The sequence below is a fragment of the Gopherus evgoodei genome, chromosome 2 (assembly GCF_007399415.2).
Source record: "Gopherus evgoodei ecotype Sinaloan lineage chromosome 2, rGopEvg1_v1.p, whole genome shotgun sequence".
Taxonomy (NCBI): domain Eukaryota; kingdom Metazoa; phylum Chordata; order Testudines; family Testudinidae; genus Gopherus; species Gopherus evgoodei.
Window position 1 is genome coordinate 18,724,126 of NC_044323.1, and position 26,288 is coordinate 18,750,413.

At 41.9% G+C, this 26,288-nt stretch overlaps 1 protein-coding gene across 2 annotated transcripts in view; it reads left to right on the forward strand.

The window, feature by feature from the left end:
• RNF32 (ring finger protein 32) overlaps positions 1–26,288 on the forward strand; it is a 59,420-nt gene that overhangs the window by 20,939 nt on the left and 12,193 nt on the right. For both annotated transcript variants that reach the window (XM_030550103.1, XM_030550102.1), the window contains 4 exons: positions 6,804–6,946; positions 10,161–10,193; positions 10,687–10,811; positions 11,021–11,129. In XM_030550103.1, coding sequence (XP_030405963.1) covers positions 6,804–6,946; positions 10,161–10,193; positions 10,687–10,811; positions 11,021–11,129 — 410 coding nt within the window. The remainder of the gene's footprint in view (positions 1–6,803; positions 6,947–10,160; positions 10,194–10,686; positions 10,812–11,020; positions 11,130–26,288) is intronic.

The window sequence follows — 26,288 nt, forward strand, 5'->3', positions numbered from 1 at the left end:
CAAGTCTGATGGCTTGAGTTTTGAAAGGGAGATGCAGAAGAAAAAAAGATTACTCAAAACAAGATATTGCTACTCTCTCCCGCTTCTAGAAAAGACTCTACATCTTAGGCTTATGACAGATTTTGTTCAAAATTCTGCCACTGCTAGATACAAGAACATAAATTCACCCAAATGTGAGATTTCCAGCATTCTGTTATTCCTTCAAGAGGAATTGGAATGCATCTTAAATGGTAGTACTCTCAAGGTCGAAATTGCATCACTAGATAACCTTCTAGATTCCAGAAATTAGACAAAACTAGATTTTCATCCACATGAAGAGGTTCATCAATGCAGCAAAGATTATCAACACTTCCTTGATGCACACTTCGCCTACTTGGAAATGTAACAACCGTACAAGCCTTAACAAGTTGCCCTTTTGAGCACTTTAGGGCGGTACGTCTCTTCTTCCTTTCAGTTAAAAATGCTTTCCTAGTAGGGCTGTTGATTAATCACAGTTAACTCACATGATTAACTCAAAAAAATTGATGGCAAGTTTAATCGCACTGTTAATAGAATACCTATTGAAATTTATTAAATATTTTGGATTTTTCCTACTTTTCAAATATATTCTAGTCTGTGTTGTAATTGAAATCAAAGTATATATATTTTGATTCCAAAGATTTGCACTGTAAAAATGATAAAAGAAATAGTATTTTTCAATTGACCTCATACAAGTACTGCAGTGCAGTCTCTTTGCTGTGAAAGTGCAACTTACAAATGTAGATTTTTTTGTTGTTGCATAACTGCCCTCGAAAACAAAACAATGTAAAACTTCAGAGCCTACAAGTCCACTCAGTCCTACTTCTTGTTCAGCCAATTGTTAAGAGAAACAAGTTTGTTTACATTTACAGAGATAACGCTGCCTTCATCTTATTTACAGTGTCACCAGAAGGTGAGACCAGGCATTTGCATGGCACTTTTGTAGCCAGCAGTGCAAGATATTTATGTGCCAGATATGCTAAACATTCGTATTCATACTTCAGCCACCATTCCAGAGGACATACTCCCATGCTGATGACGCTCATTAAAAAAAGAATATGTTAATTAAATTTGTGACTGAACTGCTTGGAGGAGAATTGTATGTCCCCTGCTCTATTTTACCTGCGTTGTGCCATATATTTCTTGTTATAGGAGTCTCGGATGATGACCCAGCACATGTTGTTCATTTTAAGAACGTTTTCACTGGAGATTTGACAAAACGCTAGGAAGGTACCTGTCATAAACAGATAGTTAAGAGTTAATGGAACAGAAGTACTTCATATCTCTTTTGCCTGTAAAGGGTTAACAAAATCAGTGAGCCAGGCTGTCACCTGACCAGAGGACCAATCAGGGGACAGGATACTTTCAAATCTTGATGGAGGGAAGTTTGTGTGTGTGCTGTTAGTTTTTGGTTGTTGTTCACTCTGGGGGCTCAGAGGGACCAGACGTGCAACCAGGTTTCTCTCCAATCTCTCCGATACAGGCTCTTATAAGTTCAGAATAGTGAGTACTAGGTAGATAAAGCGAGTTAGGCTTATGGTTGTTTTCTTTATTTGCAAATGTGTATTTGGCTGGGAGGAGTTCAAATGTGTATTTGGCTGAAAGGAGTTCAAATTTGTATTTTGCTGAAGGGATTTTAATTTGTACTTGTATACTTAGGCTGGGAGGGTATTCCCAGTGTCTATAGCTGAAAGACCCTGTAACATATTCCATCTTAAATTTACAAAGATAATTTTTACTGTTTTTTCTTTCTTTAATTAAAAGCTTTTCTTGTTTAAGAACCTGATTGTTTTTTTATTCTGGTGAGACCTCAGGGGACTGGGTCTGGATCCACCAGGGAATTGGTGGGGAGAAAGTAGGGAAGGGGGAGAGAGGTTAATTTTCTCTCTGTTTTAGGATTACCTTCTCTCTCCGGGAGAGTCTGGGAGGGGGAGAGAGAAGGACGGGGAAGGTGGATTTTCCTCTCTGTGTTAAGATTCAAGGAGTTTGAATCACAGTAATCTTCCAGGATAACCCAGGGAGGGGAAGCCTGGGAGAGAAAACAGTAGGGGAAAGGGTTTTCTTTCCTTGTGTTAAGATCCAGAGGGTCTGGGTCTTGGGGTTCCCCGGGCAAGGTTTTTGGGGGGACCAGAGTGTACCAGGCACTGGAATTCCTGATTGGTGGCAGCGGTACAGGTCCTAAGCTGGTAATCAAGCTTAGAGGAATTCATGCTGGTACCCCATCTCTTGGATGCTAAGGTTCAGAGTGGGGATTATACTATGACAGTACCAATGTGAGATTTCTAAAGATAGCTACAGCACTCCACCCAAGGTTTACGAATCTGAAGTGCCTTCCAAAATCTGAGAGGGACGAGATGTGGAGCATATTTTCAGACATCTTAAAAGAGCAACAGTCCAATGCAGAAACTACAGAACCTGAACCACCAAAAAAGAAAATCAACCTTCTGTTGGTGGCATCTGACTCAGATAATGAAAACGAAAATGCCTCGGTCCACACTGCTTTGGATTGTTATCAAGCAGAACTCGTCATCAGCATGGACACAAGTTCCCTGGAATGGTGGTTGAAGCATGAAGGAACATATGAATCTTTAGCACATCTGGCATGTAAATGTCTTGCGACGCCGGCTACAGCAGTGCCATGAGAACACCTGTTCTCACTTTCAGGTGACATTGTAAACAAGAAGCAGGAAGCATTATCTCCTGAAAATACAAACAAGTTTGTTTACTGAGCGATTGGCTGAACAAGAAGTAGAACTGAGTGGACTTGCAGGCTCTAAAATTTTACATTGTTTTATTTTTGAATGCAGTTTATTGTACATAATTCTACATTTGTAAGTTCAACTTCCATGATAAAGAGATTGCACTACACTACTTGTATTAGGTGAACTGACAAATACTATTTATTTTGTTTTTTACAGTGCAAATACTTGTAATCAAAAATAAATATAAAGTGAGCATTGTACACTTTGTATTCTGTGTTGTAATTGAAATCAATATATCTGAAAATGTAGAAAACATCCAAAAATATTTAAATAAATGGTATTCTCTTATTGTTTAACAGTGCGATTAATCGGGATTAAGTTTTTTAATCGCTTGACAGCCCTACTTACTAGAAAAATCATTTCTGCCCTCAGGATGTCAGAGTCAGGAGTTCTCCCTGTGACAGAATACTGCTTATTTTGCCCAGGAAAGGTAGTTCTCAGAACTATATCTCATTTCACTCACAGATCAAGCTACTTTGTTTGTACACTTATGAGAACTGGCACTAATATTTCTCTCCTAATCTCTTGTACAGTATGGCGAAGGATGGCCCAGGGGTGAGAGTACTAGCTTAGGATGCTGGTTCAGTTCCCTGCTCTGCCACTGACTTCTTTTATGACCTTCGAGAAGTCAGTCTCTCTATGCCTCAGTGCCCTTTCTGGAAAATGAGGATATAGTACCTTCCTACTTCTTAAGGGCAATGAGGATAAATACATTGTCGATAGTGAGGTATTCCATTATTGTGGCAATAGAGGCTAGTCGGATATTGCTGAAAATAAATTAAAAAGTCTACTGTACTGTCCCCTTTCACTGAAGATGCAGAGGTAAAAATACTTCAAAATCCACCTAATTGAGGTGGATTAAGGGCTGCATTGTCAAAGATTATAAGGTGTGTTTATGAAATCTGCACTCAGAGTCACAGTTTATACCAGGAATAAGAAAAACTGCACATCTGATGAACAAATTTGCAAGGCGTCCATATAGCCACATCCACATATATTTAGCAGGCACTACAAGTTGGCTTTTCATTTGGCACAAGGCATGGTTTATCTAACATGCTGTGGAAGCCAAATACAAATAAAATAATGTGATTATGGACCTGCAGAAGTTATTTCTACTCTATCTGGTTAAAACTTTTATTTTTGATCTCTATTCCTGCCTATGTATGGCTGTCTCTACTAACCATATCAATGAAGGATAGCTGCACATTTCATTTGACTGAGAAAAGTACAGCTTACCTGTTAAATTCTTCTCTCCTAAATGGTATGCCAAAAAATCTGACCCACCGTGTCTTAAGAGATATTTTTAAAATATGTATTTGTTTAAAAGGGTAAGTTTTATATTTGATTAAAAGTGTAATGGTGTTTGTTTGAGTGTTATCCCAGAACCATATGCATTTCTCTACAGGTGCATGTGAATCTCATTTTTCAGCTTTGGAGGTTTTCCTCTGACTACATGGCATGAGTGAGTCATTTTAGCACTTTATCATGATCCCCAGCTTTAGTCCACCCCTGTAAGTATTCAATGGGATCCAACCTTGCAGAGAAGAATTGCAGGGTATGCCATTTAAGAAAAAAGAAATTAGCCCTTAAATTAATTTTTTTTCATTATATTGTCCTTTAATTTCTTTAAGCCTTAGAATAGAATCATAGAATATTAGGGTTGGAAGAGACCTCAGGAGGTTATCTAGTCCAATCCCCTGCTTAAAGCAAGACCATCACCAACTAAATCATCCTAGCCAGGGCTTTGTCAAGCCGGGCCTTAAAACCCTCTAAGGATGGAGATTCCACCACCTCCCTGGTGACTCATTCCAGTGCTTCACCACCCTCCTAGTGAAACAGTGTTTCCTAATATCCAACCTAGACCTCCCCAACTGCAACTTGAGACCATTGCTTCTTGTTCTGTCATCTGCCACTGCTGAGAACAGCCTAGCTCCATCCTCTTTGGAACCCCCCTTCAGGTAGTTGAAGGCTGCTATCAAATCCCCCCTCGCTCTTCTGCAGACTAAATAACCCCAGTTCCCTCAGCCTCTCCTCATAAGTCATGTGCCCCAGCCCCCTAATCATTTTCGTTGCTCTCTGCTGGACTCTCTCCAATTTGTCCACATCCATTGTGTAGTGGGGGGACCGAAACTGGACACAATACTCCAGGTGTGGCCTCACCAGTGCCGAATAGAGTGGAATAATCACTTCCCTCGATCTGCTGGCATTGCTCCTACTAATACAGCCCCATATACCATTGGCCTTCTTGGCAACAAGGGCACACTGCTGACTCACAGCTTCTCGACCACTGTAATCCCCAGGTCCTTTTCTGCAGAACTGCCGCTTAGCCAGTCGGTCCCCAGCCTGTAGTGGTGCATAGGATTCTTCCTTCTAAGTGCAGGACTCTGCACTTGTTCTTGTTGAACCTCATCAGATTTCTTTTGGCCCAATCCTCCAATTTGTCTAGGTCACTCTGGATCCTATTCCTACCCTCCAGCATATCTACCTCTCCCCCCAGCTTGGTGTCATCTGCAAACTTGCTGAGGGTGCAGTTCATCCCCTCATCCAGATAATTAATAAAGGTGTTGAACAAAACCAACCCTAGGACCAACCGCTGGGGCACTCCGCTTGATACCGGCTGCCAACTAGACATTGAGCCATTGATCACTACCCATTGAGCCCGACAATCTAGACAGCTTTCTGTCCACCTTATAGTCCATTCATCCAATCCATATTTCTTTAACTTCATTTGTTTGATTTCAGAGAAGAATCACAGATATTTTTCATTAATAGGCATTAAAAACAGACATCTCTGCTCTTTTTCTTTAATCTGAATCTTCAGCTGCACCTTTCCACCTCCCCCAGTCCCAGGGCTGGATGGGGGCCAATATGGAGGGTGCTAAAGCCAACTTTGTGCTGGCTAAGGATTCCTCCATGTAGGAATGGAATCCTGAGCTGCCCATATAGGCTTGTTTTAAGGTGAACCACCTTTTTCCTCCCTTTGACTCTCTCCTCAAGCCTTCCCCCCTCTCTGGCCTCCAGTTCCCTCTCCACACAGGATCTTACTGACTTTTCAGAGAGAAAGTCAAGAAGATCCAGTATGGCCTCCTCTCTCCCTCTCTTCCCTCCCACTTTCTTTTTATTTTTCCATCTCAGAGAGAAATTTCCTATTTCCTCCCCTCCTCTAACCCTTTCCCCTTCACCAGTGACGCCCTCTCCTCCCAACTTCTTGATATCCCTACACCCCATCACCCTCTCTTTGGCCTCTCACTTTCCTCAGGCTCCTTTCTTTCACACTACAAGCATGCTTTAGTCATTCCCATATTGCCTTACCACATCTGCCTCTACAACTACTATCTCATCTTCCCTTTATCTCTAAACTCACCGAATGTTCTGTCTACATCTGCTATTTGGCATTCCTTTCCTCCATTTCCATCATAGATTCTCTCCAGTCTGCCTTCTGCCATCTTCTAAAATGGTTCCCAAAGTCTATAATAATCTCTTCCTGGCCAAAGTTTAGAACTAGTATTCCAGCCTCATAACTCCTTGACCTGTCAGCTGCCTGTAGTGCTATAGACCGTGCTCCTTTTTCTTGAAAATTCGCCCTTTTGGCTTTCATGACTCTTACGTCTCCTGATTCTTGTCCTGTTTTTTTATATGAGGCACTATGCATTTAAGTTTAATAAACCTTAAGTAGCTATTAACAGATAAGGAAATGCATATTACCTGAATGTAAAAAAATTAAATTAAAAAACATGTTTCTGCTTTAGCCATATACATTAAAAAGGCCCAGTTCTGATGAGTGCTAAACACCTCATGCCTGGTGGTAAGCATGCCCAACCACCATTGGTTTGAGTGGGAGCTGAGTACTTTCAGCACATTGCAGAATCAGGTCTGTAGTGAATACTCTATGATAGGTTGGAATGTAGTTTGGTTATGAATTTGTGTACAGTATTTTTAAATAGCTACATAGCAATGAGGTTTATGTGAAGAAAAATTAATTCCGTAGAAGTATCAATGTGTGTCTTTTTTTTTCCACTCTAGCTCAGAAACTGGGCTTAATTGAGCCTCCTTCCTTGCCACTAACAGCAGAAGAATGGGATAAAGTAAAGCAAAGATCTATAAAACAGGGAGATTCTGTGCAACCTTGTGCAATATGTAGGGAAGAATTTGCACTTCAACCACAGGTACATTTGTAACTTTTGGAGTGTATTCTGCACAAAAACATTCTTTAAACAGTTATGCACTTATTAGTTATTCATTTTCTAAAGTTATGGTTATACTAGAAAATTTTAGTTGGAACAAGAGGAAAAAATTAGAGATTCCAACTTGAAATATTTGCTGACTTAATGAGTCTGTTGTGTAACTTATTTTTCTACAATTATTCATTTGCTGTATTTCCATTACTTTAGTTTATGTTAATTTAGTACTTGTGGAATGAACTGGATTGACAGAACTAAAGTTTAAAGACTATGCAAGTTTAAAGGTATGCAAGAACAAATTCAACAAAGGAATGGATGGTAAGGAAAAAGTTCCTGCAGCACCTATTGTGTGACAACCCTTATCCAGCGAAAGCTTTCTGTTAGAGGTCAGAAAACAGTTCAGTCTTCATCCAGGCCTCTCACACCTCTGCAGACTGTCAGGATACAATTTGTAGTGATGGTTTTTTTGTTTTGGAACCATGTCCATAAAGAAGAGTACTGATATCAACTCATTTCATGATCCTTAACTACAAGATAGTGAATTTTGGTCAGTAGTGACCTTGGGTGGATTTGAACTAGTGACCTGGATGTGAAAATTCTATTTTGTTATCTTACAGCTTGGCTCTGCAAATACTTACACCAGGTGGAGTTCCACTGAAGTCAATAGAACTTCTGAAGTGTTTGCAGGGTCCAATTCTTAGATTGCAAACTGTTTGGGACAGAAATCATGTCTGCTTTGTGTGCTGTACATCACTGAACACATTGTCGGTGCACCACAAATAATTTTTATAAAGGTTGTTTTCACTGGTTCCCTTTTATTAAGAGAATGTCAATTACATTGCCTAATTAAAGGATCATTAGACCATGTTCTTGACTTTCTAGGTTGTGCAGGCTCCTGCTGCTCAGAGATCCTGGCGTTCCCAGATCCTGAACTATTCATACACATTAAGCTGTCACATCCTGTACTCTTTAGTTCCCAGTTTTAGCTCTTCTCAAAGTCTCAACACAATTGAGGATTTCTTCTTCTCTTGGATGGAGTAACTCTGCTGGGCATCATTGCATTCAACCCCCACCTCTATAAGGTACTGAGCAGCTTCAGCTCTCATTGACTTCAGTGGAAGTTGAAAACTACTCAGCATTTTAGAGCAGTACTTACTTGACGTAGGGGGAAAGTAGTCTAGGCAATTAGGTGCTGAAGTAAAAAAGTTGTACTAAAGCAGGTAGGCTGTTTCTTGCTCTTCTGTAAATTAAAGTGTTAGTCTCTGAAGGGCATCTTGATAAGGTTGCTTATGTTGTCCGCTGGTACCAGAAGAGGTAGAAGCCAATTATTGTTAGAAATCTTCTTGATGAATCTTAGTAACAGACCTGTCAGACAGGAAAGAGCAATAGCTTCAGACGAGGCCATTTTAACACAGTTTTCTAACTAACAAATATCTGGTAGTCAGGAGAAAAACCCATATCCACATATAGATAATGGGGATTCTATTGAGCATGCTCAGTGAAATCCCTAGCTGTCACTCAAATATCTGATTGCCTGTCCAACTATTATACCCAGATCTGAAGCTTCCCTGGAGAGAGAAGTGGTATAGAATGCTTAATAGGGACATTCTTTTGCTGCTGAAAATATTACTCTAGAGGAAAAAAAACTAATAGACCTCTATATCTAGTCCTGCAAAACTTCTATAGGTCTGTGCCCACTTGGGGTTTGAGCCAACCAAAAATAGCCTAAGTGGCTACAGCTTTAACCTTAGTTCATCATCATTATTGTACAATAGTTATTGATTGGGCAATTTACTTTAAAAAAAATCATGCCTTATTTCTCTTATTTTCTTGTTAGGCTAGTTTTAAAAAAATAGTTCTTTAGTTATTTTTGTCCACAGAGTGAAACTGGTGTGTCCCCAATATAAGTTGGTCATTTAGTCACAATTTCTGAGGGCATGTTTGCATTTTACCTTGATGGTTTTATACATCAAATATGTGCAATGTAAGCATAATTGCATTAAACATTTTATTAATATTCCCTCATGTATAATTTTAAAATTACTTAAACAAAAAGGACAAATAACTAGCTAAAGATGAGTGCTGTTCTTTAGACAGATGTTAACATAATTAGGAGGAGAAAACCATTATTCAAAGTTGCTTGTAAGTTTCCTTCATTCTGCATTTTGTGGTATTTTTCTGCTTTGTTGAACTGGGGTGGGGGCAGTGGGTGGGTTGAAATTTCAGTTTTTGAGGTGGATTATTTATTTTTTCCATTTTACCACATTGCTGCCTATTTAAAAGAAAGTATAAAATTGCACAAAGACAGGTGGGATGGCCTTGAAGAACAAGGCTGTTCTGCCAAACTCAGGCAGTCTGCTACCCTTTAGGTCTAAGTTTTAACTAGAGAGAGCAAAACACAGCACTCATTAAAAGGTTACTTTAGATTTGGCACAAAAAAGGGACATGTCTCTGGAATTCTTTTTGTCTTGCATGTTTCATTACATGTCCTCCCTCAAGAGAAAAAAGCCACTGTATCTGAAAGCTTTTCCTTTTGCTGGCTGTTTAGCCATTAATCCTTTTGTGTTTGCCAGCTCAGTAATGCACAGTACTTATTCTAGTTTCACTCCTTCCCCAGTTTTTCCTTCCACTAAGGACCAACTGCTTTTTTTGTCTAATGCTGTACCTTTTGTCAGAATAGAGATCACTATCATTTGATAGGAGTTTGGGTCAGAAAAAGGTGAAGTTTGCATGAAGCTTGTGAGCACACTTTCTCTGAGAAGACTGTGTGTGTGCTGCATATCACTTACTGAAATTTAACTGTTTTCTGGGGGAAAAAGATCAGTTTTTATTTTGAATGTATTTTCTCTTTTCATTTGGCATTTTACGGCTCCTCCCCCCCCCATTTGCTATGCGCTTTTCTATATGAAGCAATTCAAAACTAATGAATGACTATTTTGTTTCTTTGAGCCGTATTTTATTTTTCTAGTTGCTTCCTACAGAAGTTTTTTATGCTGTTCACTTATATATTTTTTAGAATAAAATTTGCAAATATTTAAACTTCATTTTCAATAGAAGTCTTTTGTAATACTACCAACAAGCAGGCTTGTTAACCTTTCTGCATTCAGATATTTTCTTTTACTTCATGTATTTTTGGTGTTCAGCTTTTAAACTAGTTTAAACTTCAAGCTGTTCTTGTGTTTTTTTCTGTGAACAATAGGTGCTGCTTTCATGTTCCCATGTATTTCACAGAGTAAGTAGACCCTGGTTTAACTATTAAAGCATGCAATACAGCATTCTTGTAATTTAAATGCTCTAAATCTACTGTAAGCACAATTTCTGGTTTTGCAAGAAGGCATTTTGACTCAATATCATTTACTGTTAGAAACATAATTAACAGATATTATTATTCCTGTTTTACAATGTTACATTTTGCATACAAGGGAAACCCACATATGTTTGTGTACGGATTACTAATTATGTACATCGAAGTGACAGAGAGCTTAATTCGTAATATTTGATTCCATGAAGGCTAAAACGATTTATCATCCATTTGCTTATTTCCAGTAGTTTATTGATATAAATGTATATTCTTGTAAATATGCTATTTTGAATTCATGAAAGAGCAAAAAATGTTCACTTAGTGTAATCTAAAGTGAATCTGGTTTATTTATGAAGAAAAATTAACATTACATCTACAAATTATAAGTGACTACTTAAATTTTAAAATGATAATATTTTTCTAGGCGTGCCTGAAAGCTTTTGAAAAGTTTGCAGGTAAAAAGACCTGTCCTTTGTGTAGAAAGAAGCAGTATCAGACCAGAGTAATACATGATGGGGCACGTCTGTTTAAAATAAAGTGTATTACGAGGTAAGGATTACTTCCAATCAAGCTGCTGTTGCTGAACATTTATTTTGCCGTATTGCCCCAAGTTACATAATGAAAATTCAGCACTGGTGGATGCACTGTAAATATTTAAGTGTTTGAAAAATTTCAGATGGTTACATTTCAGATAATTATTTTATTCTCTTTAAATGTATGTTTGTATTTGTTGAACATCGACATTTTCTTTTGAACAGAATCCAAGCTTGCTGGAGAGGGTATGTTGTTAGAAAATGGTATAAAACTTTGAGGAAAACAGTACCTCCGCAAGATAGCAAATTAAGAAAAAAATTCTTTGAAGCAAAGGTACGTTGCATTTGTTTCTTCAGTCTCAGTTAATGTTCTATTCTTTCCTAGCCTTCCATTAAATCAAACATTCTCAAAGCCTCAGTCAGTCCCTTTCTAGGGGCAAAGAGTGACAAACACTCTAATATAGCTTAGGGTGTATGTTACATAAGGTCTAACCCAGAGGTGGGCAAACTTTTTGTCCTGAGGGCCACATCTGGGTATGGAAAGTGTATGGCTGGCGAGGAATGCTCACAAAATTGGGGGTTGGGGTGTGGGAGGGGATGAGGGCTCTGGCTGTGAGTCTGGGCTCTGGGGTGGGGCCAGAAATGAAGAGTTCAGGGTGTGAGAGGGAGCCCCAACCTGGGGCAGAGGGTTGGGGTGCAGGGGGTGGTGGTGATGGCTGCGGCTGGGGGTGCGAGCTCTGGGATGGGGAAGGAGAAAGAAGGGTTAGGGATGTAGGAGGGTACTCTAGGCTGGGACCGAAGAGTTCAGAGGGCAGGAGGAGATCAGGGCTGGGACAGCAGGCTCCGGGTGGCCCTTACCTCAAGCAGCTCCTGGAAGCAGCGGCACGTCCGCCCCCTCCGGCTCCTGCGTGGAGCTGCGGCCAAGCGGATCTGCGCACTGCCCTGTCCGCAGGTGCTGCCCCTGCAGCTTCCATTGGCCGTGGTTCCTGGCCTCTGGGAACTGCAGGGGCGGCACTTGGGGTGGGGACAGCATGTGGAGCCTCCTGGCTGCCCCTACGCTTAGGAGCTGGAGGGAAGACATGCTGCTGCTTCTGGGATTCACGTGGAGGCATGCCACACACGGAGCGGGGCATGTCCCAGACCTTCCTCCCCAGCAGGAGCTCTAGGGCCAGATTAAAACATCTGAAGGGCCGGGTGCGGCCCCTGGGCCATAGTTTTCCCACCCCTGGCCTAACCTGTGCTTACCCCAATAACAGTATTTCTTTTCTTTTTGTTTTGGATTTTTCTTCTCCGTTCTCATAAATCCCAGGAATCTGTTTTTCCTGTAGAAGTACACATTAAGCAGATATGGTAGTAAAAGAAATGAATCAGAGATTTTGTTATTAGTCATTGGTCTTTCATAACTACTCCAAAAATTGGACTGGATGGTCCAATTCCAGAACACTCTTACACATCCTCCAAATCCAGCTCAGAAGTGAGAACTTTGGGGCTCTTTCCCTATAGGACAAGTAGAAGAAATGAGGCCAGTTCTTTGAGTAGTGTCTCTATGGAGGCTCCACTTCCATGGTATGCATGCTTCTTTGATTGAAAATTTTTGGCATCAGTGTCCGTTTGGAGTATGCATACACTTTAGTTATCTTCGTGCCTCGTACTGAGAGTATATGGGACTGTGATGGACAAATTGCCCTCAGTTCCTTCTCAACCACCTTGCCCTGAGAAGGAGCATTCTCAGCATTCGCTTACAATTTTACTTGTTAACTAATTTTTTTTAGTCAGTTTTATTCTTTTGTGGTTTATACCTTTTATTGCTTTAGTTAGTTTAGTGTTCAGTTCTTTTTTTTCCAGTTAGCCAAGGACTTTTGACTCCTGCTATTCACACACGTTCTTCCCCCCAATCCCTCTTGACAGTAAGGGAAGTTCTTAGTGAAGCCTGTTTTTGTTGAGGTATGCCTACGTCTCCAAGCTTCAAACCTTGCCTCTTTGCCAGGAGTCTTTCCCAGTTAGTGATGGCCATTCACACTGTATATGCCACCTTGGATATACATATGCCTGCTAATTAAGTTCTGAACAACTTTCAAAAGTTGCTCTAGGAGGGAGGGAGGGAGAGAGAGAAATAAAATTCCATCTTCTAATAATGGAGCACTGCCTCTGCCCGGCGTAGGATCCTTGTACAGCGGTCTCTAAGGGTATGTCTACACAGCAAAGAAAAACCTGCAGAGTGGGACGGTCCTAAAGCTCAGGCTCCAGCCTGAGCCTGAAAGTCTAAACAGCAATGAAACAGCTGCACGGCCCCAGCCCTGCGGGCCCAAGTCAGCTAGCATGGGCCACCCACGGGTTTTTCTTTGCTGTGTAGACATACCCTGAGTGACCTCAGTGCCCCATCATCCTCTGCAGCTTGCTCACCCTCTCAAGCTTTGAGACATAAACCTGTTAGAGACACAGGGAAGACCTCATCTAGGAGATCCATGAAATCTCCTCAGAGAGAACACTGTTCTAAAAAGACCTGCTGCAGCAGAGACCCTGTACTCCTCAAAAGATTTTGACAGAGACTTCGAGTGGTTCCAGTACCAAGACTTCCAGATTAAAGTCCACAAACTCATGTAAGTTGCAGGGTACCCATCACTTGGTACAAAGCCACAACAGCATTGAAGCATGAGCAGAGTACTAGAAATAAAGACCCTGCACCTAAGAAGTTGCTACCGCCTGAACCTACTGCTGCATCAGTACCTCAATTGGTAATTCCACCAGTGTCGATGCCACCTTCGGTATCACAGCTTTCTCTACCTCTTCACACAAGCCCATGTGGTACCACAACAGTTCATATTCTCCAGGGACCTGTTTTTTGTGTCTGATGAGCCTGAGTCTCCTTTACTGAACTCAGACTCCTGGTACCGCAAAGCTGCATTATCTCTGGTACCCCAGGGATCACTGGTACCTCTTGGTTTCCCACACAGTCAGACCCTCACTGAACCATCATCTTCTCCACCATTACACTATATAGTTGAGAGCTCTTCAGACTCTAAAGTGTCAGTTCAGGACTCTTCTCCCTGTTTACCCAGAACTGACTCTCCTGAAATTATTCAGCCCAGGGACATTTCGCCGTCTCCATGACCAGGTGGTTCAACAACCTCCAGGGTATGAGCAGTGCTAGATGCCTCCCCAGTTTTCTTTGGGGCTGCCTCAATGGCCATACTGGGACCACTGAGCATTATAATCACCACCAGTTTTCAAAGGCACCTGTCATTCATGCGGAACACCAGAGACAGCATTCCCCACACTCATCCTTTCCCCTTAGCAATCATCGTTGCAGAAAGAAATGTTTGAGGAGAAAGAAAGGAGGGCTGATAAGGAGCATACTCTGCAAACAAACGTATCATCATCCTCTCCAGATGAAGCGGTTATGCCCCTATTGCCTCTTGCAGATGACTTCAAACAGTTCTGGACTTGATGAAGAAAGTGGCAAACACCTTCCAAATTCCATTAGAAAAAAATCCAAAAGACCTGCCTCTGACTAAAGTGCAGTTGAAGTCTATCACCATAATTTAGCAAACCCCTGGCACTGCCCCCGACAGCTCCAGAGGGCAGATAAAAAAATGCTACTCCCAACTGGGGCTCAGTGTCATTATTTTCTCATTCCATCCCCAACACCCTAGGCGTGGATGCAGTTAAGGAATGGAACAGACTGCACCATTCAAAAGCTAGCCCACATGACATAGACCAGAAGTGTTTGATTCACTTGGTTGTAAGAGTTATTTGTCTGCCTCCCAGCAGTTTATAATTGTGAATTGTCAGGTGATACTTACAAAACAGTCACATCAACTATGTCAAATTTAATTATCTTATTGAGCATTTCCCACAAGAACACAGGGAGCAATTTCAGGCTGTCACTGTGGAGGGACAGCTCTTGGTGAGGATGACTTTACAGGTGCCTGTTGACACAACTGACAGTGCAGCTTGCTCCATCTCCACAGCCATAGTCATGTGCCATGCATCATTACTTCAGTCCTCAGACTTCCTGTGTAAGGTTCAAAATGCTGTAGTGGACCTCTCCTTCAATGGCCTCAAATTATTCAGTGAGCCCACAGATTAGTCCTTATATTCTTCTTTGAGCAGTGTCCCTGTGGGTACTCGGCATTTGGATATGCACATGCCAATGGACACTCTTGGTTGGAGACTTTAATTAGCAGTGTCTTTGGGTCATGCCTCTACCCTACACCTCCCTGTGCTCCTAGACCCACTGCCACTCCAGTTCCTTTTCAAGACTATGACTTGAGAAGGAGCATTGCTGTGTCCATTACCTAGCTATGCAGCTTGCTACCTCTCTCACATCATCTTTTCTTTTGGTATTGTCTTCTATTTCTTTATTATTTAGCACGGTATGCACTTTGGGGGTTAGTTTCCCCCTTCCCTTCATTTGGCCAGTATGGGTCTTTTTCCCCCACCCTCTCAAGTCTTGATCCACAGACTCAAGTGCAATTATGCCCAAGACCCCAGGCGTCAAACCCTCCCAGACGTGCCACGGGTCTTTTCCACTCAGCAATAGTCATTGAAGCTGCCTCCTCTGCCTGGGAGAGACTCATGTCCTCTCCAAATGTGAGATCTGCTTGGCTTCAGAAGCAGGTTCAAAAAAACTCCTGTTGTTGGAGCACTCTCTGAGACTCGTGGGATCCAGTTCATCCCCTGTGTCTTGGATTTAGTTGATCAGAGCCCCGGTGACTGGCTCTGCTGCGACAGTAAGCAAAAGACCCTGAGGGCCCTTCACAACCATCCAGACCCTCTAAGAAGAAGAGATACCATTCTCCAGAATGGGATAAGAGAAGTGTGAAAGTCATCTCCTTGGTCTAGGTCTCAGGAGACTTCATATCCTGATACGGATAGCGCTGAGGTTCTCAATCCCTTCCAGTTCCAAGTTCATGGCACCAGTTAAGAAAAGCATGCCATGTACCAAGAACATGTCAGGTAAACAACTTAGAACAGCATCAGCACTAGATTCATTGTCTTTGGAATACAAGGACTCCAGAGCCAAGCTGAAATGGTCATTGGTACTATCTTCTGTACCCAAACATGAAGGGCACACTGATTACAGTTTAATACCGTCTCCAATACCACCCAACATACTGAATCCAGAGCATCCCTATCTAGAGTCCCCGGTACCATCCAGGTTCCGATTCCATGAGGGCACTGGAATCTTTGGAAGACCCTGAATCACCGTTACTGAGGGGTGCCAGTACCAGCTCACCTCCTGGAACCTATTTAGCCTCCAATCCCTACCATATTTAATGATGACTCAGTCTCTGGTACCAGTGTGGTCACCAGCCCCACACAATCTCTTTGAAGATACCAGTACAATCTCAGGACCCTGTCTGGGCCCCCAGTACCAACTTTACTACCAGGTACTCACTGAGGAGGAAACTCCCAGCAAGAGATATGACTGGCAACCTTGGGAAGGACAACCTTGAAGCCCTGCTCCCTTCCCTTATTCCTCACCGCGGTGGGCTTCTTAGGGTGACCCAGTTCTACAGGGTCGCATCTTATGAGTGTTTTCTTACAAGCAACAACTGCTGCCCTTGGATTCTGCTCCACAGGAGGATCTTACAGAGGAACAAGGGCCAACTGAGAAAAAAGAAACACCATCTTTGACAAATCCTCCTCCTTTCCAGGTGAAGTTGTCATGCATCCTCCATCATCCTATGTCAGTGATTTCAACACCTTATAAAACATATAGTGTAGACCTTGCAAATTTCATTGGAAGAAATACATGAACCCCAGCATTCCCTGTTGCACATTCTTCTTACATCTCCTCAGGGAAAAATCATCTTGCCCATCCATAATGCTGTGGTGGCCCCAGCATGTACGGTGTGGCAAACTCTAGCTACAATACCACCTATGCATAAATGGACTGATAAAAAAAAATACTACATCCCACCCAGAGGCCCAGAGTATATTTTTTCTTCTACCCTACACCCAACTCCGTAGTTGTCAAGGCTGTTAACTAACAGAACAAGCAACATCAGTCCTGCTTAGTGCCATCTGACTAGAATTTAAAATGTCTGGACCTTCTAGGCAGCAAGAGCTACTCGTCAGCTTCTTTGAAGTTCAGAATAGCTAGTTACCAAGCCCAGATGGCAAAATATAATTTTATCAACTGTTATATGTTTTCATCTTTTATTGAACACCTGACTCGGGACTAGAGGGAATTATTTCAAGCCCTCATAACAGAAGGCCAGACAATTGCCAAGGCATCTCTTCATGCCTCATTAGATGCCATCGATACAGCTGCATGTTGCATGGCTATTGCAGCAGTCATACACTGAGTTTCTTGGCTGCAGTCCGCTAGCCTCCCCCTGGAGGTACAAAATACTTTCAAGTACCTTCCCTTCAAGAGACCTAGGTTGTTTAGTGACACCATGGATGGTCCTTTCATTCATTTAAATACTCCTGGGCAACACTATGATCCCTGGACATTTATACAGCTGCAACAAGGAGAAAATATAGTAGATCACAGACAGCTCAATGGTCTCACAAAGTCTGCCGCCAGCCCATGAGAGTGGGTGAACTCTCCTGGGAGAAGCCCAAGTTTGCTAAGAAAAGGCCGCCCTACTGCAATCTCCCAGTCAGTGACATCATCAAAACAACTATTTTGACCCACTGGTTGAGGGTCACAAACGGTCTTCTGCTCCAGCTCCTACACTACATCTGTTCCCCCTCACACACCTTTATGGGGATCATTTCTTCCATTTCCTACCTTTCTGGGAGTTCATCACCTCAGACAGATGGATCCTAGAGGTGATTTCTTCAGCCTACTCCATCCAGTTCAGTCCCCCCTCCTCTTCTGAGACCCTTCTCACAAGGATTGCCCTCCTTCCCCTCTGCCTCAGTCTTTCACTGAACTTCCATTGTTGGCAGCAGGTCCAGCTCCTCCCTATATACCCTTGTACTGGAGCACAAAGGTAGCTAGGGCTCAGGCACAGATCTGCAGATGCTACTGAGAAAAGTCTTCAGTCAAGAGTGCGCAGGTGCACATGTATCTTGAAGCTCTTGAAGAAGTCCAGTTACTGTACAAGGTAAGTAACCTCCTCTTCCTTGAAAGACTCTAGAATTGTCCTTTGCTCTCTGGGTATATATACACACACTCCTGCAAAAAAAAGGTTTCAGTAGGTCTCAAACAACTCAGAGGTCCTGTCCACCCCCATTTTCCACCTACCACATAAGACTTGAGCCACCTAAGAAGAGACCCAAACTACACAAATGGAAAGGCTTTTTTTAATAATAATTGGAGATATACCTAACTGGAGATATGCCTTCACCATTACAACCCCACTGACACAGCAGGAATCATCTATGAAGAGCTCCTTTGGATGCCTTGGAACACTCTCGTGATTCTGATCTGATACTGCACTATTCTGTTTAGCTTATTCTCTCACCTATTACAGTTTGGCTCTCCCATTTCCACAATTCATGGGAGCTGATTTACCTACAGATTGGTATTCAAAGTTATAACATCAGAGTATTCCATCCACTTACACTCCATGCCCCTGCCTCACATTCCCCTTCCCTATCCCTTTCAGCGACCAATCTCTTAAGTCTTTTGTGAGATAGGAGACTCTGTCTCTTCTCTGCTTAGAAACCATTGAACAAGTTCCCACTGTACAAGGGAAGAGGATTTTAATCCAAATATTTTCTCATTCCCAAAAAGAAGGGCAAGCGGAGACAGATTTTAGATCTCAGGATGCTGAATACCTTCATCAAGATTCAGAAGTTTGAGATGATGACATTTGCAGCTATCATCCCACCCCGTGATCTGGGGGACTATTTCATAACCCTCGAACTTCAGAATGCATACCTGCATGTTATGATACACTCTTCTCACAAGAAGTCTGTAGACTTTCTAGTGGGCCAGGACTACCATCAATATTACCACCTAAGGGTGTTCTCGAAGCTATGGCAGTCAGTAACCCAGAATTTAGGGACATAAGATATGCCTGCCAGCACTTCTTTCCCAAACTAGAAGGTCAATCCATTCACATCAGTGGTCCCCAACCTTTCAGGATGGTGGGCACCGAACAACAAGGTGCCGAAATGCCGCCGAGGAGTGCAGCCGCTGGACAAGCAGCCGCCGAAATGCTGCCAAGAAGCAGCAGCATCAAAAAGTGTTGCCGCCGAAATGCCACCAAGAAGCAGCGGCATTTCAGCGGTGATGCTTCTTGACATTGCTGCTTCTTGGCGGCTGCTTGTCCACAGCCTCGCTCCTCAGCGCTCCCTTGTCAGTAGGCAGCCGCACATAAATGCCCCGGCGGGTGCCATGGTGCCCGCGGGCACCACATTGGGGACCACTGATTCACAGAACGATAGACAACAGGACCATGATGTACAATATAAATTTATTGGGGGGGGGAGAAGAGTTCCCTCCCTCTGTTCAAATGCCATGATGATATGGAATTGGTGCATAGCTTGCCACATCCTTCTCTCAGCAGTTTATCTGCCTGGCTTTCAAAACATCATAGCCAATGTCCTCTGCAGACATTTCACTCAGGATTGCAAGTGAGAAGTCAACAAATCCACAGACAGGTTACTCACCTGGGAATTTCCAGTGATAGATCTCTTTGCCACCATTGTTAGCTGGAGCTGCGTGAACTTCTGCTCAAGGGGAGGTCTGGACCATCATTCCTTGTGAGATGTCTTTCTCCTCTTGTGGTCAAAGAATCTTCTATATACCTTTTTTCCAGTGCTGCTAATCCTCATGGTCCTGAACAAAAGTCAAACAAGACTGAGCTACAGTCATCTTGATTGCACCAAATTGTCCGATTCCCTTACATTTTCCAGCTCTTTTCTCAGCTGGTCATCAAACCTACCATTGACCCTTCCCCTGAACGTTCTCTCGCAGGACTTGTTAGGTCTCAGTCCACATCCATTGCTCTGCTGAAAGATGTGGAAATAAGCAGAGTTGCTACATGGGCTTCAGTCTACATTTTCTCCAGATACTATGCCCTAGTTAACACTTCTCAGGCAGATGCTGTCTTTGGTTCTGCAAACAGTTCTAGATCGAGTTGCAAAGCTCCCACCTCCTTCAGACAGCACTGCTAGGAAGTCAACTCAAGTGAAGCACCCATAGGGACACCCATTGAAGAAAGAGAGGTTACTTATCCTGTACAGTAATTGGAGTTTTCAAGATGTGGGTTCCTATGGGTGCTCCACTACCCACCCTCCTTGCCCCCTGCTTTGGAGTGTTGTCTCTGTGGGACTTTGTGGTAAAGAAGTTAATTAAGGACAGTTTATCCATTGCAATCCTATATACCATAAGTACAGAGCATAAGGATAGGTACATGTGCAGACTGAGTGAACACTGCTGCCAAAAATCTCTGATTGAAGTAAGATGGGGTGTATGTGCACCTCAAGGGGAGCTCCCATAGGGGGACACATCTCTAAGAACTCCAGATACTGTATAGGGCAATTAACCTCTGTCTTGGGAGCTAGGACACTGGAGTGAATCTGGCTCATTTGAAGTAGCCAGCTAAAAAGAGCCTGGGGAGTTTCCACTTTCAGCCTTTCCCAGTTTCCCTCTTCCCTTGTTGCAAGCGACAGGCAGCTCAGCCCAACTCTCCAGATTAGTCAGTGACAAATACCCATCTGACACCTCCCCAACAGCCACCAAGCCCACCTCCCATGAAGCCACAATCTCCTATAAGCTGCCAAGCACCTCTGAGTAACAAGGACCTCATGCCCCCTTCCCGCCTCCAACCCCCCGCATCTTAACTATACACAGAAACCAATGTAGTTAAACTGGGGCAAACTCCTGTGTAGACACTCATAGCTGGTGCAAACTAAATCGATATGTCAGGTTTAAACCAACATCCACATCCCGTTGTACGAGTTTAACTAAACTGATTTAAAAGCCCACATCTTTAGCTAAAAGGGTAAAAGCGTGTGTGCAGTCCAGGTTTTACTGTTGCTGTGTCTTCTTTTCCCTAGCACAGTTTTTATACTTACTTGTTGCATCTGATTAGTGTGTAAGCTCTTTGGGGCAGGGACTACATCTTCCTGTGTGTTTGTACAGCCTTTAGCTTAGTGGAGCATCAGTCATGGTTGGAGCTTTTGGATCCTACTGCAACAAAAATACTTCTCAGCCTTAAAAATCTGACAATTTAATATTTACTGCAGGCCTTTGTAACTGTTACAAAACCTACAGGACGGAACTAAAGAGAACTAGCTATACTTTCTAAAGAGACCTTAAGGTCTCATTTAAATTTAGTTTGGGAGAAATGGAAGGTTTGGTAGATAGAGACTGTCCTCTTCAGACACTAGGTGAGGGGGAGCCATGTAAATACCTCGATAGATTTTCTATACCCCAGAATATTAACTTGTCTCCTTTCTAATAAGCATCTCACAGTCCCTATCCCCAAAATGCCACAGTTTTGGAAGCAAAGTCCCAAGGTGCTGAACACTTTTAAATATGCCATCTCACATGTCTGCTAAGAGGCTTAGAGTTGATTTAATTCTTTGCAGATTGATTTTTCCCTAAGAAATTTGCACTGTCACCTATAGTCGAGGCCAAGAGTGTAGGGATTCAAGAGTATTGGACACTTTACAAGGACACCAAGAACACCCACAGTCCTCATTATTAATAAACATTTTGGAAGGAATACTAACTTCAAGCTTTGAGTCTTACACCAAATATTAGAGATTAGGATGAGTCCTAATGTGAGGGAAGGGGCAGGGGAGAAGACAGCCTACTGCAGTGTTCTTACACCTTCCTCTGAAGGCGGGAGGGATAGCACAGTGGTTTGAGCATTGGCCTGCTAGACCCAGGATTGTGAGTTCAATCCTTGAGGGGGCCACTTAGGGATCTGGGTCAAAATCAGTACTTGGTTCTGCTAGTGAAGGCAAGGGGCTAGACTCAATGATCTTTCAAGGTCCCTTCCAGTTTTAAGAGATGGGTATATCTCCATTATTATATTATATCCAATACTGGCCACTGTCAGAGGCTGGATACTGAATTAGATGGACTTTGGGTCTGATCCAGTATGGCAATTCCTATGCATTCCCCAATATACAAATCAGTACACTAGGTGCAAGTATAACAATCATGATACTACCTGAACCTGCCACTATAAAAGGCCAACCTGCTGCACCTCCTTGGCATCTTCTCTCTTCTCCCTCTTTCCTGCTTTGGTTTTTGAATCAGTTCTTGCTGGTGATTTGGAATCACCTTTTTTATTTTAAATGCCACTTAAAGAAACTTGACACAATAAGGAAGGCATCAGAATTATGACAGGAAACAAGGGCAGTAGCACTCTCAAGAAGCATGTGTGTCACAACACTGATTAATGTTTAAACAAAATATTTTATATCCAGCCTTTTTTTAATTTCAAACCCATTTTAAAAAAGCAAAATGGGAAACGTGTAATACTTGAACACTGGGGCTTTATACTGGTAATTTCACTGTTGCTGTTTAGCAACATGATGCTGTTGAAAGATTCAGAATTGGCAGCTTCAGTTACAAATATTTCCAAGGCTAGCTCACAGGCACTTCATGAACCTGCACTGAAAGTAGGGCAGCAACTTTTCTTCTTTCTGTTCAGACACACGTGGATAACGCATACTGATTTGGATTGCCCAGGTCTGAATGTGTTTAGAAAGTATAAATCACAATCAAGGGATGCACACTCATTTTTCTTAGTTCTCTTCTCTGGCTTTCAAATGAGAATTGGTTTTCTCCACTTTTAGCTTTCATACCTTTGTTTAGTGTGTTTGTTAATAAAACACTTGGGTAATATAGCAGTCCATTTCCAGATGGAAAAAAGCTTTTCTAAAATGCATTTCTCTTCTCATAAACTTGTGTCATGCTCTTAAAAATGTCACTTCCCGGCTGCTAACAGAACTGAACAGTGGTACAATTAAGAGATTGGGGGTTAGCAAGTAGATTTTTTTTAAAATATAGACCTACTTCCTTTGGCAAGCCCACAAAGGTCAAAGGTCTAGTTTTGCAGTCTTAAACAATTGCCATCGAATTAGAATGTAGGCCTGAAATATCTTTGTTCAGAAAAGTGTATTTTATTTGTCTGATGGAGATACAGTAGCCCTTATTATACTAACCTATTAAAGTTCTTACTAATTTAGATCAAAGGGAATATGAAAGGTCACTGAAACCAAGCTATGCAACTTTTTAGCATCAGTGTGTACAGAAAACAAAGTGTTGCCTAGAATGCTGTGTGTTCGGTGGTAAATTTCTTTGATCCTTATCTATAAAGTCTGCTTGCATAAGTCATTTAATTGAGGTATGATCTTTTATTGCTGCAATTAAATCTTTTCAAATGCATTTCATTGTCTCCAGTTTAAGTAAAAGTCCTGACCATTGTTTGGGAAGCTAGGTAAGTCATTTGTAAATCTGTGTGGTTGACTTTAGTTTCCTCTTCCCCCCCTCCACATGATTTCTCGCAACAATTTTAATTTAAATCTCACCAAACAGTATAATGGTCCTGGAGTTTGCTTAGTCATTTGACTTCCTTTATCACGTGGTGATGGCAAACATTCTGTTGCTAACTTGAAGTGGCTCCAAGCAGCAAGACTAGGAGGATATTAAACCAGTAAAAGCTTATCAACTGATTCCTTGATATGCTGTAAACTCCAGCCTTTTCATTTTCCTTTTGAGGGTTGCAGTAAGTCAACACATTAGTAAACAATTTACTGACATTAAGATGGATCACTTAAGAAGGCTTCTCTGTACAGAGTTCACTAAGGTGCTTTTGTTTGCATCATTTCATTTAATCTTAGAACTAGTGTGTTGCCTTGCAAATGATTGATGTCACTTTGCATATTGATATAAAGTATTTAGAACTCCTAGTTTGTCACACCATTCAAGCTGAAATATTTCCCTAATGACCCTATCATGAAATCACAAAAAGATACAGATTAATTACTCAAGGATTCTTTCAGACATAAGTTGTTTTGATGTACTGAGGAGCCAATAGGCTGAGTAGCACTTTTACCTATTAATCAGTTTCAAATTTTTGAAAAGCAAAATGATCTAATAACTTTTTCGTTGACACAGATCAGGATTTAGCATCAGTAACTGTGAACATAATGCCTAGTATATTAACACTACCTATTCCATATTCTATAAAGGGTGCTTATCCCTTCCTGTATAGACTTTAAATATTTATAGGCCTTTTAGCAGAAACCCCCATTTTTAAGAGTTAGCTACATTTCTGTCTTCCAGTCCCTGATTCCACTTCCTGAGTGATGGCTTGGGCTAGGGTCCTTCTGCAGAAAATCCATTGGAAACCTTAAAGCAGGTAGCATCCATGCAGGGGAACTTGCTGGATCAGTCATAAGGAAAAAAAAATTCTCCTCCAATTCTTCTATGGCTTTGGCTCAGGGAGGCCTGATGAGAGGACCCAACATCCTTTGGCTGAGTAGGGCAAGGAAAACACAGGTGCGTTTTTGAGGAGTGAATGGGAGACCTCTTACAGCTGAGTCCAACAAAGGAAAAGAGGAACAAACAGCACAGCCATTGTCAGACAAGCTTATGTACTGCTTCTCACTTTGAGTTACATGGGCTATGTGGAAAAAACTTTTGACCCACTGAGCAGCACCCTGCTGGGATTTCCGGAAGAAGCTAGCTCCTCCCCTGCCTCTAGCTCACAGCAGCAGTATGTGCTCTCTTTACTGTCTGCGCATCCCCAGCAGCAGCATGCCTTTCTCACATGCTCCCGTCATAGCGTGGGCTAAGGAAAGATAAAAGGAGTAGAAACTGACACTGAGGTTATACATTATAAGGTTCCATATTCTGTGTCACTTTGCTCATGTGCTCATCACAGAAACAGAGAATGAAGCAAAGGTGGGTTTAAACTAGTGATGCTCAATTAGATCTACCTGTGGGCCGATTTGAGAGTTTTATAACGAGGCAGGTCATTTGTGCAGAAGGCTGTCAAAAAAACCTAACCAAACAAGAAACTTCAGCTGCAAAAAAATAAATCTTTGATTACAACCTAAGTATTAGTGTTTCTATCTTTTAACAAAGTTTATGAATCAATAATATTACCTGTGTTTGTGGTAATCTCTAATGGGAGAGGTGACATCAATGATCTCTGGCAAGCTCTGTGAAGATCGGTTTGTAGGTGGTCAGGGCAAGGCGGGGAAAATGCTTATATGTCAGGCGATTGCAGTGTTGGTTTTTTAGAATGTTCATGGTAGAAAACCCAGATTCACAGATGTACGTTCATCTGAACATCGTTAAAAGATAGATAGCTTGATTCTGGCTATTCTGAAACTGGTCAGCATATTTAGTCCAAAAATCATGAAGTCCCACTTCTCTGAATTTTGCCATCAAGTTGTCTGAGCTCTGAAGCTTGAAAGGCACCTTCAGCAATTGAATCAAGAACGTTCTTTGCTTCAGAAGGGCACGGTCCATCGGCAGAGGCAACAAATGGATCATGAACAAATAAAAGCAAATCCTTAAGAATTGTAAAATTCTCAAATCGCATTTTAAAATTTTTGATCAGATTTTTTAGAAATTCATGCAACATCTTTCCTATTAAGTCTGTCCAAAAGATTTCAAAATTCCTCTGAAAGGCACACACTTTTTCAAACAGATTCCTGACGCTGCTTGCGTGGCCTTGGAGCTGCAAGTTGAGGAAATTCAAGTGACTAGTTATATTGCACGGATAAGCTACCTGTGACATGGAGGGGACATCATTCATAAATTCCATGAACTCACAAGCATTGTTGGTCTGGTAGTTTGAAAGAAAGTCTAATATTTCTTTTTGAAGCGCACAAAACTTCTTTAACACCTGCCCCCAACTTCACCAGCAAACGTCGTCGTGCTGCAACTGGCCACTGTATTCGGCTAGAATGTCTTGTAAAAGAGCTTTAAAAAGACAATGTTGCAAGCTAGAAGTTGAGCGTGTGTAGTTCACTAATCTCATCACTATACCAATTGGCTTTTTTCAAGTCCCCAGACAACTTACCACACAGGACAATCTCGTGAATGATGCAGAGAAGTGTATCACTGCCAAATATGAAGCAAAGCCCTTCTCTTTCCCTGTCATGGAGGGATCTCCATCTGTAACAAGCAAGTTTACTTTCTACATATTTAAACCATTTTTTTCAAAAAAAGCCTTTTATCTTTTCAAAAATGATCTCTTCTGTGGTGTAGGTTTCTAATGGTATTAAGCACAAAAATTCTTCCTTGAAAATTTCACTTTTATAAAATCTAACAAACAGATGGCTGGGCAGCATCACTTAAATTGCTTTTGAAGTGTGATATGAAGACATCAGATTTTCAATTTTGTCACATCTTGCAACACTGCCAGGGAGATAGGCTGAATTGAATTTACCGTGCTTTCATTCAAAGTGGCACTTCATATTCACGACCTTACAGATGGATACAGTGGTGTCGCACATTAGACACAAAGGTTTTGTGTTTAAATGAGGTGGCATAATAAAAAGAAAATCTACTGTCCAGTTTGAGTTAAAAGCTCACTTCTTGCTGTTG